Source organism: Camellia sinensis, chromosome 1, assembly GCF_055761805.1.
Source record: "Camellia sinensis isolate YWXY chromosome 1, ASM5576180v1, whole genome shotgun sequence".
NCBI lineage: Eukaryota > Viridiplantae > Streptophyta > Magnoliopsida > Ericales > Theaceae > Camellia > Camellia sinensis.
In genome coordinates this window covers 134557341-134576601 of record NC_138961.1, presented here as the reverse complement: position 1 = coordinate 134576601, position 19261 = coordinate 134557341, and the positions used below count along the sequence as shown (strand labels likewise).

The window sequence follows — 19261 nt, the reverse complement described above, 5'->3', positions numbered from 1 at the left end:
TGCGTTCCGATCGTCAAAAGTACACTTTGTTTTTGTTAAGGTGTTTTGATTTTCGAGTTGTTGTTTTTGCTTATCGAGTTGTTTGTCGAGCGGACGTGTTTCGTGTTTTTGAGTCATTACGCTCTGTTTAAGCAATCTTTGTTTAAAGTCTGGTTTATTGGTGTTGTTGCATTTTGCTTATCGAGTTGTAAACTTTCTAAGGTCCTGTTATATCTTAGTAAGTTGGGTTGTTTAGTCTGTTGCGTCGGTTCACTACCTGACTTGGTGAGTACACAATGCGCATTACCATTCGATTTCATTTTTGTGCAAAGTAAATTGATGCGATATGATGCTAGAAGTTTAAAATACAAACATCTTTTCAAAAGCTATTTCATTTCATCACGCTTTACAATAAACAAAGGTACAAGTTTTACAAAAAAATAAAACTGCCTAACAATGTGCAAAGTGCTACAAACTACTAGCAAAAAGAAAAATAAAGCAGGAAATAGCAGCATCAAAATCCTCGGGAACGAGAAGCACGCCTGGTCCTCTTTTGTGGGACAATCTCCACACCACCATCAGAGTCGGAGCTGTCATCCTCAGGATCCTCCTCAGCCTCGCCTCTGTTCCCCGAGCCAAAACCGGAGCCTCCCTCCTCAACAGATGTCTCGAACTGACGGTCGGTAGCCTCCTCCTCCTCCTCCTCCTCCTCATCAGGCTCCACCTCCACAACATGAGCCCTGCGTCTGCGGACAGGCCCTCCTCGAGCTCCTCGATAAGGCCTAGATGGCCCGACTCCTCGGGAAGGCCGAGATGACCCCGCCCCCTGAAAAGGCTCAGATGGCCCGGCTCCCCAATGAGGCCCAGGTGGCCTGGCCTGCGGCTGACCGGACCAGGAAGGCATCTGAAAACAAAGAGTTCAATTCAAATACATCAGTCCAAATATGTACATCAGACGCAGATACAAGCAAAAGCTACATGAAGTGGGTGCATGTAAATACAGTGCACAAGTGAGGTGTGTGGCAGATGTGTTCTACACAAGTAGTCAATCGATGCAGTGGAAATCAGCATGTCATCAGAAGTATGATAAATGCCAGAAAACTGAAGGGTACCTGAATGCCTGCGACGGACAACTGTGCCTCCCTGCGCAGGACCATGCCCTCGAGTGTGGCCACCAGCCCAACCACCTCCTCTATGTACCCTCGCGATGGCTGCAAAAATGAGCTCATAATCATCAGTAAACAGAAGAGTGTCTAAACATCTGAATGATGAATGAAAAGTGGAGCATACCGGCGGTGAGTCCGGGTCAATGGCATATCGATCACTGGGCATCGGAGGCTCTAGTGGGATCGGGGTCGGAGAGCTGGCCCCATACTGCCATGCCATCAACTCAGTAGGCATATCTGGCCATCCCAGATGAGGATGAATCGACGGGGTCGGAGGAAACGGTCTACTCCCACCTCTAGATGTGCCAGCCCTGCTAGAAGAAGGGATGTCTGTAGCTCGAGCCTGAGCCTGGTCCGAGGATGACATACCGGCAGGTCTCATCATCGGAATACGAGCTTCTGTCAATGGAGGCATCAAATATATGTGACGATAGGTGGCGTAGTCCCCCTCCCCAACATATAGCAAAGCATCGCTGCCCAGCATGGCGCCGACTACCTCTGAGTAAGAGAGCCTGTCAGCAGTCCGCATACTAGCTGGAGGTACCGCGGGAACATCCTGAGAAAGATATCCCCGTACCTGGCGCAGAAAGCGCTCCCCCAGGAACCAGACTCTGCCAACTGGCCCTTCGAGCAGGACCCTATACCGGGAGATGCCTGACGCCCCGGTATACTGAAGTAGGAGATCATCACCCAAGGGTGCCCAAGGCTGCCAAGTAATCTGCGGATGATAAATGCATAAACCAATCAGAAATCAAGAATATACAGAGCAAGTCAAAGATGAAAATGAAAAGAACTGAAAGTTCTGAAGTACCTCTGAGTGTCGCACAGTGTCGAAGTACTGTCGCAGGCGGACCAGGGTCTCTCGAGGCCTCGCCCGGTGCGGGCCCTCAAATATCAATGAATATGGGGTCACGGGAATCCCCACCACCTCCAGCTCTGGGGCTAACGATGGGAAGTATACATAAGCCCATAGCTGAGAAAAGCAGTACAGAATATAAGTACGAAATGCTGAGATCAAAATGCAGACTGTAAAAGTGCGCTGTGTGTGCAATGTACAAGTAATGAAGAGCAGAAATGTAAATCGAGGGGACAGAAAATACCTCCCAAGCTCTCCAGTAGCCACCAAGCAAATCGCCCCGCCCGCGGGAGGTCGCGCTCATGTAAAAGTAGAGGGTAGCCAGGCCAGCGCCACCCCAATCATATCTACTGACCTGTGATAGGTCAACCAGAGCGCTCAACAGGTATAGCCCAATGGTGTTCCCTCTGTCGGCGAACAGGGTAGTCCCGAAGAGGAACATCAGGAAGCCACGAGCATACTGCTCTGTCTCCTCCGGAGTCTCGGGCACCATCTCTGCCCGCCGAAAATGGGAAGAGAACCAAGTGTATCTGACTCTCCCTGAAACCCTATCAACAGGTGGGCGAGCCCCCAACAAATACATCCAGGCGGCCTCCCACTCGCCCATATCCTCATCATAGGGGATGGGCCAACCTCCGACATCAAGGCCGGTCAATACAGCAAAGTCAAAAGGGGTCATGGTCATGTCCCCGGTAGCAGAGAAATGAAAGGAATTGGTGGTGTCCCACCATCTCTCTACCAGAGCTGCCATCAAGGTCCTCCTGGCAGGACAGCGTGACAACCCGACACAGAAAGGGCCAAACCCCGCCAAGTCTACTAAGTCTCTGACGCCCTCCGGGAGCTCAACATACCAATCCCGCGCCATGGTGGAACCATATCCTCGCACACTGCGGGAACCACCCTGCATTCAGAATGAATATATGTGTCAATAATGAAATAAATGGGCTGTATACCAATGATAATGAAATGGGCTGTGTGCCAATAAGATGAGATGGGCTGTGTGCCGATGAAGTAAAATAAGCTACATGCAAATTCTATCTACCTGGGCTGCGTGTTCAGAAAATTTGAAATTTGGGCTGCGTGTTCAACTATCAGTTAATTTGTGGGCTGCGTGTTCACCATCTACCTGGGCTGCGTGTTCAGAGAATTTTGAAATTTGGGCTGCGTGTTCAATTTTCAGTTATTTGTAGGCTGTGTGTTCACTATCTACCTGGGCTGCGTGTTCAGAAAAAAAATTTGAAATTTGGGCTGCGTGTTCAACTTTCAGTTTAATTGTGGGCTGCGTGTTCACTATCTATCTGGGCTGCGTGTTCAGAAAATTTTGAAATTTGGGCTGCGTGTTCAACTTTCATTTAATTTGTGGGCTGCGTGTTCACCATCTACCTGGGCTGCGTGTTCAGAAAATTTGAAATTTGGGCTGCGTGTTCAACTTTCAGTTTAATTGTGGGCTGCGTGTTCATCATCTAACTGGGCTGCGTGTTCAGAGAATTTTGAAATTTGGGCTGCGTGTTCAATTTTCAGTTATTTGTGGGCTGCGTGTTCACTATCTACCTGGGCTGCGTGTTCAGAAAAATTTCAAATTTGGGCTGCGTGTTCAACTTTCAGTTAACTTGTGGGCTGCGTGTTCACTATCTATCTGGGCTGCGTGTTCAGAAAATTCGAATTTGGGCTGCGTGTTCAGAAAATTTAAAATGTGGGCTATGTGTTCACTTTCGAATTTGGGCTGCGTGTTCAACTTTCAGTTAACTTGTGGGCTGCGTGTTCACTATCTATCTGGGCTGTGTGTTCAGAAAATGTAAAGTGTGGGCTGTATGTTCACTTTCGAATTCGGGCTGTGTATTCGACAAATCAGTGTTTGAACCGTGTGTTCTAATGTGGGCTGTGTGTTCGCAATTAATTAATGAACCGAGTGTTCAGAAATTTGAATGTTGAAACTACATGTTCAAAGATGTAAGGAAAGTACTATGTCACAAGCTAAATGTTTAAGCATGGCGAGGGTGCGAAATGTAAAATACAGAAGATGAGGTAAATACCTCTCGGGCCTCGTGAGAGAGATGTTGCTCCGGCTCTCTGAGAAGCAGATCCGTGGGTGCTCTCTCGTCAAAACTGGTAAAATGACGGAAAACGGCACGAGGGAGGACGTGCGCTGCCGGACGGTACCTCTCGGGCATGAAAGGTCGGGTCCTCGGAGGTAGAGTCATGGGATCGAAGTCATCTCCGGCACCTGGGAAACCTCCGCCATGAGCAGAATTGCCCGCCATTTTCAAGAATCTGCAAAAGGGGAGCAAAAATAAGCAAAATGAGCAAAAATTGGAAAAAGTCAACAAAAGTCAACTCTCGAGAAATAAAAAGTCAACAAAAGTCAACTCCCGAGAAAAATATTCTAAATATTAAGATGAACTTACCTCAAGTGGTGAAAATGCAAAAAGAAGCTCCCAAGCCGGAATTTAATCCCTCCAAAGTGTTTAAAACTAAGTGTTTTTACCAAAACAATTTGCGCGAGGCGTTGGAAAACGCGCGTAAAACTCAAAACTGGAAAGAAAAGTGTTGAAAGAGGCAAGAAATGAAGAGAGGTTCGGCTGCCATTTATAGGCCTCAAGCCTTGGGTGAAAAGGCATGCAAAAAGGAGGGGAAAAGACCAAAATGCCCCTGGGAAAAGGGCATGGCCGGCCGGCCTCTAATTCTAGCTGGCCAGCCATCTGCTTTTTGCAGAAATGGCCGGCCAGCCATCTACTTTAATGGAAACCGGTTGGACACCCCCCCTTGGGAAGATAAGTGGCCGGCCATGCTCTCCACATGCTCACCTAGCTCTCTGCAAATTTTGAGGAAGATCGGAGTTCCCGGGACCTGAAAAAGTTCAAGAAAAGTACACTTCCGATCGCAAAATTGCTCCGTCAGGGCTTCGGTTTCCAATTCTGACATATGTCTCATCATCATTCATCGAAATCAAAGTGTATCCTTTTTAATTGAGTCGTAACATTTCAAAGAAGCAGATCGGAGGTCGTGATTAAGTTGCCTTCGCCGAAACGCGCATTTCCGTACTCGTTGTTTCATAACAAACGGGCGCCCTGATTCATGCTCATGTCACATTATCTTGCATTTTCATGAACATACCTGTATTAACATGCACGTCTTTTGATGTTAATCATACTTCTGTGCTTGAGTGTACGTTGTCACGCGTATTCTGTTCTTGCATTGCGACACATTCACTCACTGGCACTGCGTGTGTCGAACTTTCGAAATCGCACTAAATATATGTTGTTAGCATATTGTACTTGTTGCAATTTCTCTCTTTTGCAGGCACGATATTGTATGTACGGTTCAATTGAGGCTGGTGCGACCAGAAAAATCGCGCAGGTATCGTATCTTTTCCGTGTGAGACATGGCGGAGATTGAATAATCCTCCGCATTCTTAACTGCATGAAATGTAGTTGTTGCTTTGCATTCTTGCTTAAAACTGTTGCATCTATTTGCGAATACTTGCTTCATTACAGCTTGCTGCATTTGCATAATCATTGGGTTACCTTTGGCTTCTTGCATATCATTTGCATTTTGCCCCCTGCCTGCGGGCATGCCTGCAGGCACATCTCTGTTTATCTTGTATGTTTGTCTGAGTCTTCGGCCTTGTCAAAAATAGGTCGTCTCGGGGCTTTGACATTCACTCCCGTCACTTGTGACTTCCGAGTTCTGTCAAAGAGGGGCAACTGTAGACACCCCATTTTTGACCGACCTTAAGACTCAGACGTCACTGATTGAGCGCTTGGTGATGTTGCATAATGTGCTCGTTCAGAAGTTTCAGAGTCGCGGCCGTAAGCCCTGCCTCCGGACTTCCGAACCCTTTTCTGTGCCTTGTCTCGGTTTGCGAACCAGACTCGGTTTTCTCTGTTTCTTTTCCTGAGGGGAGGGAGAGGTCCCGTAGACCATCTCTCAATGTCCGTAGGCTACATTTGGTGGCCGTAGGCCATTTTTCCCATTTCGGAGTCCGGTTCCCGGTTTTCGGAACCGTTGGCCGTGCGCCTCGGTTCGGGACCGCTTAACCATCTCCTATTGCTCTGATTTTTGGCATACATCTTATTTCATCCCTTTTGAGGGACACTGGGGGCTGAGAAACCCACTTCGAGGTCGAATACCATTTTCGGTGCTTAACAGCCCATTTTCGGGACCCCGAACTGCGTGTTTTGGCCCCGGAACGTTCGTTTTGCAACGGTTTTCGTTCATTTTTGGCAGGTACCTCTGTTTTATCCCGAGGGAGGTCACTGAAGGGCGGGAGGCCAGCAATTGTTGCAGCAACCAGTTATCTCTCCTCCGGAGCCTCCCGGCGCCCGTTTTTCCAACTTCCGGGCTAATGTTGAATACCTTAGAGCTAGTGTTGCCAAATTTCAACCACATATCTGTGATCTACACATCTGGGAGGCCCATAAAAGTTGGTGGCCGGCCATTAAGGTCACCTGACCCTTTTGACCCCTTTCTTCCAGGCCAATGTTGAACCCCTTGGACCTTTTTTCTCGAACTTTCAACCACATATCTGTGATCTACACATCTGGGTGGCCCCTAAAAGTTCATGACCGGCCAGTAAGTCAACTTGACCTTTTTGACCCCCTCTTTCCGAGCCATTGTTGAACCTCTTGGGCCCACTTTCTTGGAATCTCAATTACATGGTTGTGTTGTACACACATAGGGCTACCTCCCCAATATCTGGCCGGCCAGAAAAGCTCCTTGACCCTTTTGACCCCTAGCCGGCCGGCTAGGGGGTGTGGCCGGCCGGCCACCTCCTGTAAAAGTATGAGGCCGGCCGTATTCTCCTCACTGTACCCTTTCCAGCTGTGGGGCAATATCCCCCAGATATTTTCTGTATCCGGGGGATATTTCGGGAGAGAGTTATGCTCTCCAATTCACCCCCCTTTTACACCCCTTTCTTGACCTTATAACCAGCTGAGGGTCTTCTTCTTGACGGTTAGAAAAATTCCTCTCCAAGCACAAACCCTAAACTCCATTGTCATCCTTCTCAATTCTCCAAAAAACCCTAACTTCTTAACCTTCATTCCTTCTACACCACCAAGCTCTACCACCACCATCTCATTTCCAGCAGCAAGGGAGGATTCTTGAAGGCTAAAGAAGCTGCAAACCAACCCAAGAAGCAACAAAATCTCGAATCTTCAAGGGTAAGTTACACTTTTACCCTTTTGACCCTTTTCCTTGATCTATTTCTAAGCCTCATTTATTTTTGGTTTCAAGCTCCGGCCCTAACTGAAACGGGCCATATTTTGAGCTCATCTTCACTTCTCATTAAGGGCTCAACTCTGTTTGAGCACTCCATAATACACTTGCTTCATTGACCATCTTGTATGTCATAGTTTTGCATGCTATTTTTGACCCATGAGCAATTTATTTTCGAGCATATTGTAAACTGATATAGGACTTATTTTGAGCCCCTCTTCAACATTGGAGAAGGGCTCAACATTGTTTGGTGTCTCCATGTGTCACTTGTAGTTCAATCCCTTATTTGGCCCCATTTTTGCATAAGTTGATAGCCCTCTTGGATTCTGTTTTTGGACCTTGATCCGAACTGAAAGTGGCCTTGTTTTGGCCTATACTTCATGTTTCATTCACACCTTTTTCCTGTTTGGTGATTATTTTATATACTTCATGTTTTAGCACCTTTTGAGCCTTATTTTGCATCATATGTTTAGCACATTTGTATACTGATTTTGAGGCTTCCATATACTGTAAATGTTCATATTTTTGGTCCATCTTTAGTGTTGTAGAAGGAAATTTTTCAGTTTGGGTTTAGCTTATACCACTTGCTTCATTACTCCTACCTTGGCCCCTATTCTTGTATGCTATTTTTTCCATACCTATATTTGCTGTTTGGCCATGTTTATAACTGGAAAAGTGCTTATTTTGGGGCTGTCTAGCTTCTGTCTTTGCATTTCATGTCCATGTTGTGCATGTTTAGCATGGCTATAGGCCATTTCGGGTGCCTAATGTTGCATTTCGGGACATTTTCTTGCATTTCATGTCGTTTCGCTTCATTTCGGGACTGTTTTCCCCATATGTTGTTGCTGAAATTTCATTAGCATGCTTGCATATCATTTTTGCCATCTTGCCATGTCATTTTAGCATCGCCTCGGTTTGCGTGCCTGTGTGCACGCATTTCGAGGCACTCCATTTTTATCCGACGGCATCCGATGTGAGTGTGGCTGAGGCTCACTCATGTTGGTATAAGCCCATTTGTCATTTTCATCTCATTTTCATTGTATCTGTCATCGCCTCGGTTTGCGTGCCCGTGTGCACGTATTTCGAGGCATCTCATTTTCATTGTATCTGTCATCGCCTCGGTTTGCGTGCCCGTGTGCACGTATTTCGAGGCATCTCATTTTCATTGTATCTGTCATCGCCTCGGTTTGCGTGCCCGTGTGCACGTATTTCGAGACATCTCATTTTCATTGTATCTGTCATCGCCTCTGTTTGCGTACCCGTGTGCACGTATTTCGAGGTATCTCATTTTCATTGTATCTGTCATCGCCTCGGTTTGCGTGCCCGTGTGCACATATTTCGAGGCATCTCATTTTCATTGTATCTGTCATCGCCTCGGTTTGCGTGCCCGTGTGCACGTACTTCGAGGCATCTCATTTTCATTGTATCTGTCATCGCCTCGGTTTGCGTGCCCGTGTGCGCGTATTTCGAGGCATCTCATTTTCATTGTATCTGTCATCGCCTCGGTTTGCGTGCCCGTGTGCACGTATTTCGAGGCACCTCATTTTCAGCATTCTGTCATTTTCTCGGTTCGCGTGCCCGTGTGCACGCATTTCGAAGCATGTCATTCCGTAGCATTGTGTATGTCAGGATTGTATATTAGTTGCATTTTATGCATATCATGCATATTGCATCATGTCCGGAATAGGAGTTAGCCCGGGCACGGGAAACGAGGTACATTTCGTACTCTGAGTGACGGAATGTGTCTCAATTCCCCAGTCACCGACACTCCGGATTACCCATGATGGAGTTAGGTTTTAGCTGTAGTTTCATGTGCATTCATCCTATATTGAGTTGTGCATTTCGACTCCTCGGCCATCATGCCTCGGTATGCGTGATTGGTGGCACGAGGATCGAGACATGCATATATCTGTGCAGATACATTGCTATGCCCCTTTCCTGCTCTCTGTTGCGGCAAAACGAAGAATCAGCCATTTTTCTAGGCTCAGCACGCATTTCAAGAACAGGTGTAAACAGAGGCTAATTGGGGCATTCCGGTGGATTTCCGCGCAAGACAACCCGGACATGCATCGTCCATCAGAAGCAAGACAGTCCCTGGCCTGCACGCCAGTTTTATCTGTTTTCTTAGTTAATTCATTAATTAATTAGAAATCTGTAATATTCTTTTATTCAGGACTGTAATATTTGGACTGTATATTTATTCGGACCCTCCGAATGAGGGCATAACTGTAATAAGTGTGGGTGAGTGTGATGTATGTCTTCCAACCCCACGTCTTTCTCCCTTTTATTTACCTGCTTATGATGGTTAGATTAGGGCATATTTCAATTAGCATACAGTATGACAGCATGTTTGCATCATTCATCTGTATTGCACGCACCGGGCTCGGCGCATCATACTAACTGCATTGTATTTTCAATTCAAAATTGAATAAATGATAGTTGTAGCATTTCATATACCATTTTAGAATAGCCGAGCCTGCTATGGTTGCATCTTGCATGTGTTGGATTAGGCATTTCTGTATAATTAGGATCATGCATGATTTCTAATAAGTTTCCATTTTGGCTTGGAGTACCCGGTAAGTTTTATGCTTTAGCATCTTTGCATGCGTGTGAGTGAATGCCATGATAGCATGCTTACCATGAGGCTATGTGTTTATCTGATATATCTGTTTGAATGCCTGTGGGTGAAGGTTGAGTTACTTAAATTGGAATAAATCATCAAATGTTTCAAGCCTACCTGCGGGTTGCAAACCATTTTCAAAAAACAAACAAGCATGAAATGTTTTGTTCCAATTTAGGCGATTCGGTCTATATTTGTATGCTGTGAGCATCACATAGTAAACTAGGCTAATAAACCGGAATAAGAACTCACAATGTTTTCAAAAATAGATATCATGGTTAGTAGAGGCCGGTCTATGACCGGGTGAGCGGGGGTGCTCACGAAGTGACCTTCCCCAATCGTACCCAAGTTCCCGAGCCGAGGCAACTTTGGTGATGACGGATACGTGGCCTTTTGGCACCGAGTCAGGGTTTCCTAAATTTCCCGAAATAAAATATTTAGGTGGCGACTCTGTATCTGGCAAAGCAGTCCATGTTTGGCACTACTTTTTTTCAAAAATCAGTTTTCTCAAAACAATTTGCCAGATTTGGACTCTTTGGTTCAGATTAAGAACCGTGACAAACATTGAGAGTCCGAGCTGTAGCGAGGTCCCCCGCGGGCTTGTTACACCCTCCGTCGCCCGTTTTTCCTCACTTCAAAGCCAATGTTGACCACCCTTGGGTCATTTTCTTGCACCCTAAACCCCATATTTATGATATACACATCTGGGAGGCCACCAATATTTGGTGGCCGGCCAGTAATTGCTTTTGAACCTTTTGAACCCCTTTGAAAATTGGGTTTTTCTCTCTCCTGGTTCATTGTCTCCAGTTTTTAACCACTTGGTTGCGTTGTGCACACATCAGAGGCTCTCTTTTTGGGGTGACCGGCCACTAATGCTTCTTGACCCTTTTGACCCCTAGTCGACCGGCCATGGGAGGTAGCCGGCCGGCCAGAATCCTTGCATCAAGTACAGTGCAGATACACCCTCCTTTTCCCCTCAGATTCTGTATCCGGAAGGGCCAACTTTTGGAGGGAAATGAAAACTTGGCTTCATTTCCCTCCATTTTTCCCCCTTTTTTCCCCCCTCTTTTTCCTATATAACAGGCCCTCCAGCTACATGTTTTAGGGTTACAAAAATTTGCCTTAAGCCCCTTGCATTGTATCTCCCTCTCTCTGCACTTCAACCCTCCAAACCTTTAAGTTCCTACACCCCTTTCTACACCACCACCTAGCACCATACCTCCAACCTCCATTGCAGCCACTTGAAGCTGTTTTCCAGAGCTAAGGAGCCACCAAACTCAAGCCAAGAGGCTGTCAAAGATTGGTCTTCAAGGGTGAGTCCCTATTCTCCTTTTTTGTGCTTTATTTTGTTCAATACATTAGCCATACTTGCTTGCTATTTTGGGCTCCGACCCTAACTGGAGCTCGCATTATTTTGAGGTATTTTTCATATTTGTTTAAGGGCCTATCACTGTTTTAGGCCTCCTTGTTGCACTTGCTTCATTAGCTCCCTTGTATGCCATTTTCTTGTGTAGTATTTTTGGCCTATGTATAAATTGTTTTGAGGCATGTCATAAACTGTAAAGTGGCTTACTTTGAGCCCTTCTTCAACATTGTTGAAGGGCTCATCACTGTTAGAGGCTTTCACTTGCTACTTGCCTTTATATCTCTCTTTTGGCTCCATTTTTGCATGATTTGTTAGCCTCTTGTGCTTCTGTTTTTGGGCTCTGGTCTGAACTGCAAGTGGCTTTATTTTGACCCCCTATTCATGTTTCATTAAGTGTCTTTCATTGTTTGAGGCATCCTTTTTATACTTTGTGTTATAGCTCTCTTTTTGACCTTATTTCGCGTAGTATTTTGAGCATGCTTGTGCACTGTTTTGGGTTTGATCATAAACTTTAAAATGCCATGTTTTGGGTCCCTCTTCAACATTGTTGAAGGCCCCTCTCTTGTTTGGGGTCATCAGCTGTGACTTGCTTCTTTATCTCACATTTAGGGCCATTTTCGCATGCTAGCTTAGCCCCATTTGTGTTCATTGTTTGGCCTTGCTTAAAACTGTAAACATGCTTGTTTTGGGGCTGCCTTGAATCTGTCTTCACATTTCATGATCAAATAGTGCATGTTTTGTATAGCTATAGGCCATTGCGCATGCCTAGTTTTGCATTTTGGGTCCCATTCCATGCATCGGGTGCCATGTTTCCATGATTCGGGGCTGTTTTTGGTCATATTTTAGTGTTGAAATTTTCATGTTTTCATACCATGTTTCATACCTTGCCATGTCTTGTTAGAGTGGCATTTGGTGCCTTAGGTTCGGTCCTCGGTTTGCGTACATGTATGCACGCATTTCGAGTGTCTCATTTTTCATCCCATGGCCTCCTATGTGAGTGTGGCTGAGGTCCACTTGTGTTGGTGTAAGTCTATTGTGCATTGTGTATGCCATTTCATTTCATAGCATGACGTATGCTAGGTTGTATGTTAGAGCATTGTATATGCCATGTTACCTCGTGCATCGTATATGTCATTTCATAGCATTGTGCATGCTAGGTTGTATATTAGTTGCATTCATGCATGTCATGCATATTTCATTGTGCTTGGGATAGGAGTTAGCCCGAGCACGGGAAATGAGGTACGTTTCGTACTCCGAGTGATGGAACGTGTCTCAATTCCCTATCGCCGACACTCTGGATTATCCATGATGGAGTCTAGGCCCTGTTGTGTTTATGTGTGCATTCATTCCATATCAAGTCATGCAAATCGACTCCTCGGCCATCATGCATCGATATGCGTGATTGGTGGCACGAGGATCGAGGCATGAATACATTTGTGAGAATACATTGCTATGTCCCTTTCCTACTCTCTGTTGCAACAAATCAAGAATTAGCAACCTTCCGGAGCTTAGCGCGCTTTCTAAGAATAATTGTAAAACAGAGGCTAATTGGGGCATCCCAGTGGATTTCCGCGCAAGGCAGCCCAGACATGCATCATCCATCATCTGGAGAAGAGTCAAGGCAGTCCCTGGCTTGCATGCCAGTTTATTATTTTTCTTAGTTAATTTGTAAATTAATTAGGAATTTATATATATTTGGACTGTATTATTTGGACTGTACTATTTATTCGGACCCTCTGCGCGAGGGCATAACTGTAATAAGTGTGCGTATGTGTGATGTATGTCTTCCTACCCCACGTCTTTCTCCCTTTTATTTACCCGCTTATGATGGTTAGATTAGGGCATGTTTCAATTAGCATACAGTATGATAGCATGTTTGCATTCATTTATCTGTTTTGCATGCACCGGGCTCGGCGCATCATACTAACTGCATTGTATTTTCAATTCCAAGTTGAATACATGTTAGCTGTAGCATTTCATGTGCCATGTTTAGAATAGTCGAGCCTGCTATAGTTGCATTTTTGCATGTGTTGCATTAGGCATTTCTGTGTAGTTAGGATCATGCATGGATTTCTAATCAGTTTCTGTTTTGGCTTGGAGTACTCGGTGAGTTTTATGCTTTAGCATCCTTGCATGTGTGTGAGTGACTGCCATGATAGCATGCTTACCATGAGGCTATTTGCTTATGTGATATAACTGCTTGAATGCCTGTGGGTGAAGGTTGGGTTATTTGAATTGGAACAAATCATTGACTATGAGTTTTAAGCCCACTAGATAGTGGCAAAACCATCTTTTCTAAGCCCACCCGAGGGTGGCAAATCCACGTTTTAGCCTACTTGCGGGTAGCACCATCAAACCATTTTCAAAATAAACAAGCATGAAATGTTTTGTTCTAATTCAGGCGATCCAGTCTATACTTGTATGCTGTGCGCATCACATAGTAAATCTAGGCTAATAACCGGAATAAGAATACACAATATTTTCAAAACTTGATATCATGGTTAGTAGAGGCCGATCTTTGATCGGACGAGCGGGGGTGCTCACGAAGTGACCTACCCCAATCGTACCCAAGTTCCCGAGCCGAGGCAATTTTGGTGATGACGGACACGTGGCCTTAGGCAAACGAGTCAGGGTTTTCTAAATTTCCCAAAATAAAATATTTAGGTGGCGACTCTGTATCTGGCAAAGCAGTCCATGTTTGGCACTTCTTTCAAAAATCTGTTTTCTCAAAAACGATTTGCCGGATTTGGACTTTTTGGTTCAGATTAAGAACCGTGACATTTGAGTCCTGAACTGTAGTGAGCCCAATATCGAACGGAACGGGACTCGTCCTCCCGGGGCGTTCGGGGACGTCTACACTGATCTGCAACAGAAAGAGAAGATTTCGGCGGTGGTTCGTCCACCCGGGAGAACTCCGACGATCAAGTCAGTATATCTCTCAAAGATAATCAATAGTGCTGAATTCACTGTTCATAACATAAATTGCGTACCTTAGACCCACGGGGGAGTCTCTCTTTTATAGTTATCCCAACAGTAGCCTAGCTTCAATGGACTCTTGCTTAGTGCTTAACCTGGACTCTCCAAGAGATGAAGATAAACTCCCTTGCTTAGTGCTTAACCTGGACTCTCCAAGAGATAAAGATAAACTCCCTAAGAGTTTTATCCTTATCCATGCTAAAGTCCTTCCTCATTCTAGGACTCTTGTCCCTTATCCGCTTATCTTGGATTCCGATATCTTCGAAAATAACCTCGGCTTTGCCGAGATCACCTCGGCGTCATGTCCTGGACACGTGGCACCTCGGCTGACACGTCGGCGTCACCTTGACCACGTGTTGGGACTCATAAAATATATCCCCACAGATTGGTTTTAAATTGATTCTGAAATTTGTGTGATTTGTTCTAAATTTTTTCTGCTATTCTTGAAATTTGTGGATTTCACAACTCCTTTAAAATTTAGATTTGATTCAGAAATTTGGATTTGATTATGAAATTTGGGAGGTTTTCTACTGTATGAATTCTATTTTTCCAATTGAATTTAGAGCAAAAAATCTGTTAATATTTGCTGATATGGCACGTTTAGTACCTGTTATTCAATCTGTCAAATTTGATAACATAAATAGCATCTATTATCTCTGACAAGAAGAATAACAGGCTATTAAAGAACATTTTTTTATTACTCTTGTCAAATTATGATTTTAACAATTTCATTGAATATGCTCTAGAATGTAAAAAATTCATTCGTCATTTTTCCAAGTTAAACATCACTTCGTGGTTGAGTTCTATTTTTGGTTTTGTCCATAGATTAGGCCGAAGATCCAGTTGAATCGTACCTATCATAGGTCGTGTTTGGCGTTGTTCTTGAAAAACGGGATAAAATAAATAATTATTGAGAATTTGATCAAAACTCTCTTATAACAAAATTTTAATGTATTAAAGATAAGTATAAAAAAATTTCTTAAAATGTTCAACACATATTACTATAATCAAAATATACATAGTGAGAAATTTAATATTTTAAACTTTAAAATAATATGACTTTTGATCTAAATGTCGATTTTTAATAAAAATTTATATTTTATAATTCTCTCATTAAGATCTAACAAAAAATATCTATATTAATTATAAAATTCTTAAAAAATACACAGTAACATATTATTCTGATTTACAGTAACATTTTAATGTTACAAAAAATAAAAGGGTATGTTTGGTTTAGATTTGTAGAGTGATTTTGGAAAAAAAAATTCTAAAAAATTTGTTTGGTTTGTAAATTTTTCAAAATAATTTCTAAAATCACTCTCTCTCTTTTACCTGTCAATCATTTATTTTTTATCTCACACTCATCAACTCAATTATAACAAAATATCAAATCATTCTAAACTTCCAAACTTCAAAATTACTTTCAAAATACACAATCAAACAAACTAAAAAAATTTCTAAACTCTCCCCAAAACAATTTTTAAAAACTCTCCCAAAACCAAACCAAACATATCCAAAACACATATTAGATGAACCAACTAAAAATATGCATATACAATATTTTTAAATTTGTATAAAATAAAATAAAATATTTCTCTTCAAAATAATTTTGTAACACACACACACACATATATGTATGCATAGGCAATATTGTCCATGAAAAAAAAAGAAATTTTAATTTATCCTTACTCTATTATACGCCTCCTCTTTAGAAAGTTTATAAAACAAAATAAATTAAATTATCATTTTTACTAAACAAGAGTTTTTTTTTTTTTTTTTTTTTTGAATAAGAAAAAATGATGCTATGAGGTGTTATCATAGAATCAATGGGCCCAAATTTAAAGATAACTAATTGTCGACCTGATTTGACCCAACCTATAAGAAGGGACTGCCATCGAGACATTAATAGAGCTCATCAACCACTCCAACAGGGTCAAGATTTGATTGAAATACAACACAAAATCTCTAAAGAAAATTACTAAAATTACTCAACATTTCACGCCTTTAAAAAATTAGAGATAATTACTGAAATTACTCAATATTTTACGTCTTTCAAAAATTAAACTTAACTCACTGCTTGAAAAAGACAATACCTTCGCTATTGAGCTACGACCAATAATTTTGACAAAATTTCACGTAATGGTTTGGTGCATTATACTTTTACAGGTCCTTTTGCCATGAGCATGTTATTGTCCTTTTAATTGTAGCCAGCACATTGCGAAAAGTAACTGTAATGAATACAAGTTTTGGGAATGGATGGTCTGCAGTCGATATTGGATTGGATAGTTCAATCTGATTTAATGGGTTAATTTTTTTATCTTATTTTGATAATTTAAATCATTCACATTTTAAAATTTGTCGAGTATATTATTTTTGCAAAAAATCAAATTGATTAGATAACAGATGTTACGTGTTTAAATCAATTTTGTATGAATCGTTTAATTTCTCACCATATTTTTTTTTTCTGTACAAAATTGAACAAAACACATGGTTCCTTCTAGGGGTGAGCAGCGGATATACCGATCCGCCAAAACCGACCGAACCAAACCGATCCGCCGTGTTTTGGACGGATGCGTGATGACGAGCGGACGGTTGCGGATTGATTTTCTCCAATCCGCCAATTTGGCGGATGGATGGCGGATGGATGGCGGATTTGAGGTCCCTTTGGCCGCAACCGAACCGCCAAACCGCGAGCACCCTTAATAATTTATAAGATTTTATGTTTTCAATTTATTTAAATATTTTGTTTGTATTTTCAATTGAAAAACAGTTTAAATATTCAGTTGAAAAAAAGTTTTCAACTTGAATATATTTTTTGAATTGAAAAAAATAAACGTATTATTTATTTATATTTTTTGGTTTTTAAATCTAACTCTAAAAGTAATAAATAGAAAATATGATACATGCTGGTTGGTTTTTGTTTTCAAAAACATATATAAATGTAACAATACAGAGACATACAATCTCTACTACTGCTATGTTCATGGTTTTGGTGGTTTGAATTGTTTTCATATTTTAAGAACCACATATTGTAATACTTTATGTGGATAAGGCATGCTGTGATTGTAATATGTGGATGAGGCATGCAGTGATTTTGATATTCTAAAGTTTCAAACTTTCTTTCTTTGGATAAGGCATGCAGTAATTGTAATACTTTTTTAAGTCATTGACTGTAATACTTACTTTTCTTTTTTTTTTGAGGAAGTGTACAAGTTGAACTATGTTGAAAATTTATAAAATTTCAAACCGCCAAACCGATTCGCATCCATCCGCCAAACCGCCAATCCGCTCAATCCACATCCACCGGATTGGCGGACGGATGCGGATTAATTTTCTCCAATCCGCCAATCTGGCGGACGGATGGCGGATTGGAGGTTCCATGGCCGCAACCGACCCGCGCCCACCCCTAGTTCCTTCCTTCTATCCAGTCAACTTGATTTTTTACGAATCTTAAAATGTGAATAACTTAAATTATCAAAACGAGACTCAAAATTAAATACACAAGACCCAACACCATATCTCTAATTGGACGGAGGAGTAGAGAGAAGCGTGGCCATATTGAAACACAAAGCTATTAAAACAAAATTATAATAATAAATTCATCCAACCGAAAGAAAATTGCATTGACTAGAATTATACACATTTGCATTTAGGGTGGTGGAGATAAATCTATGATTGGATAAGACAAAAATAAAATGTGATATCTATTAGGATCATTATAAAGTTAATTATTGAGTTAATGTGTCACTCAATTTTGCAACTTTTTTTATAATAGGGATTGTCTATAGTCAGAGAGGAGAAGAGGTGGTCTGGTTGGGATTCTGGTGGCGTTGAAAATACACTATTTAATTTGTGACTTGTACAACACATTATGGTTGCATTGAAAAGAATTATATTTCTTTATTATTCTCATTTTAATGTGAGAGAATTTGAGGGGTTTGTAGAGTTCACCACAAGTCTCGTTTCGATGATTCAAATTGTTCACTTTTTAAGACTTGTTGAGTAGAATATTAATGCAGAAAAAATTAAAATAATTAGATATCGTTAATTATATGTTTGAATCAATTTTGTATTAAAAAAAATGAATGGTTATTCTTAAAATTATATATCGTTTATTTTCGTAAGACAAATATGATAAATATATAGTTACCAATATTCAATTATCTTTATTTTTTTGCATGGATATTCTCACTACAGGAAATGCCACTTTTCGCGACCAAAATATTGGTCGCCAAAAGCCCCATTTTTGGTCGCCGAAACAAACTAGCGACTAATATTTTTTGTCGCCAAAGTCGTAGCCTATAGCCTGTCGGCGATAGTATTGGCGACTAAACTATTTTTGGTCGCTGAAAGTGAACGTTTTGGCTACTAAACTCTAGTTAGTCGGCACAGGTTATCTTTTGGCGACTAATATTAGCCTGTCGGCGATAGTATTGGCGACTAAACTATTTTTGGTCGCTGAAAGTGAACGTTTTGGCTACTAAACTCTAGTTAGTCGGCACAGGTTATCTTTTGGCGACTAAAATATTAGTCGCCAAAAGTGAACATTCGGCTACCAAACTCTGAGTAGTCGGGAAAGGGTATATTTTGGCGACTAAATATTTAGTCGCCAAAAGTGTTCAAATAAAATAAAATAAATTTTCAGCGACTAAAACATTTTGTCGGGAATAAGTTTTAGTCACAACATTACTACATTTAGGGACTAAAGAATTTAGTCGCCAAAAATATTATTTTTCATTTTATTAAACTTTTGGCTACTAACCATTTAGTCACTAAAAGTTCTACCTTAGGCGTGGTGACTTTTGCCGACTAAAACTATTCGTAGCCAAAAACATATTAAGATTCATTTCTTTACTTTTTGCCACCAAAAGTTTTAGTCGCCAAATGATACCCTTTTTTCCGTGACTAACAAATTTAGTAGCCAATAGTTTATTTCTCTCATTCTCAAATTTTTTAGCTACTAATTATTTGGTGGCAAAAACGTTTTGGGTTATGTTTTTGCTACTAAATTATTAGTAGCCAAAACTTTTGATTACCTATTTGGCTACCAAAACATTTGGTGGCCAAATAATTTTCTGTTT

At 41.8% G+C, this 19261-nt stretch overlaps 1 protein-coding gene across 1 annotated transcript; it reads right to left on the bottom strand.

Moving 5' to 3' along the window:
* Positions 1-493: 493 nt before the first annotated feature.
* LOC145820018 (uncharacterized) lies at positions 494-1692 on the bottom strand. Its single transcript, XM_082914287.1, has 3 exons — positions 1270-1692; positions 1092-1190; positions 494-883 (listed from the first exon to the last, which is right to left on the bottom strand). The coding sequence occupies exons 1-3, from the start codon at positions 1672-1674 to the stop codon at positions 494-496; spliced, it is 894 nt and encodes a 297-aa protein (XP_082770413.1). The 5' UTR covers positions 1675-1692.
* Between the last annotated feature and the right edge of the window lie 17569 nt (positions 1693-19261).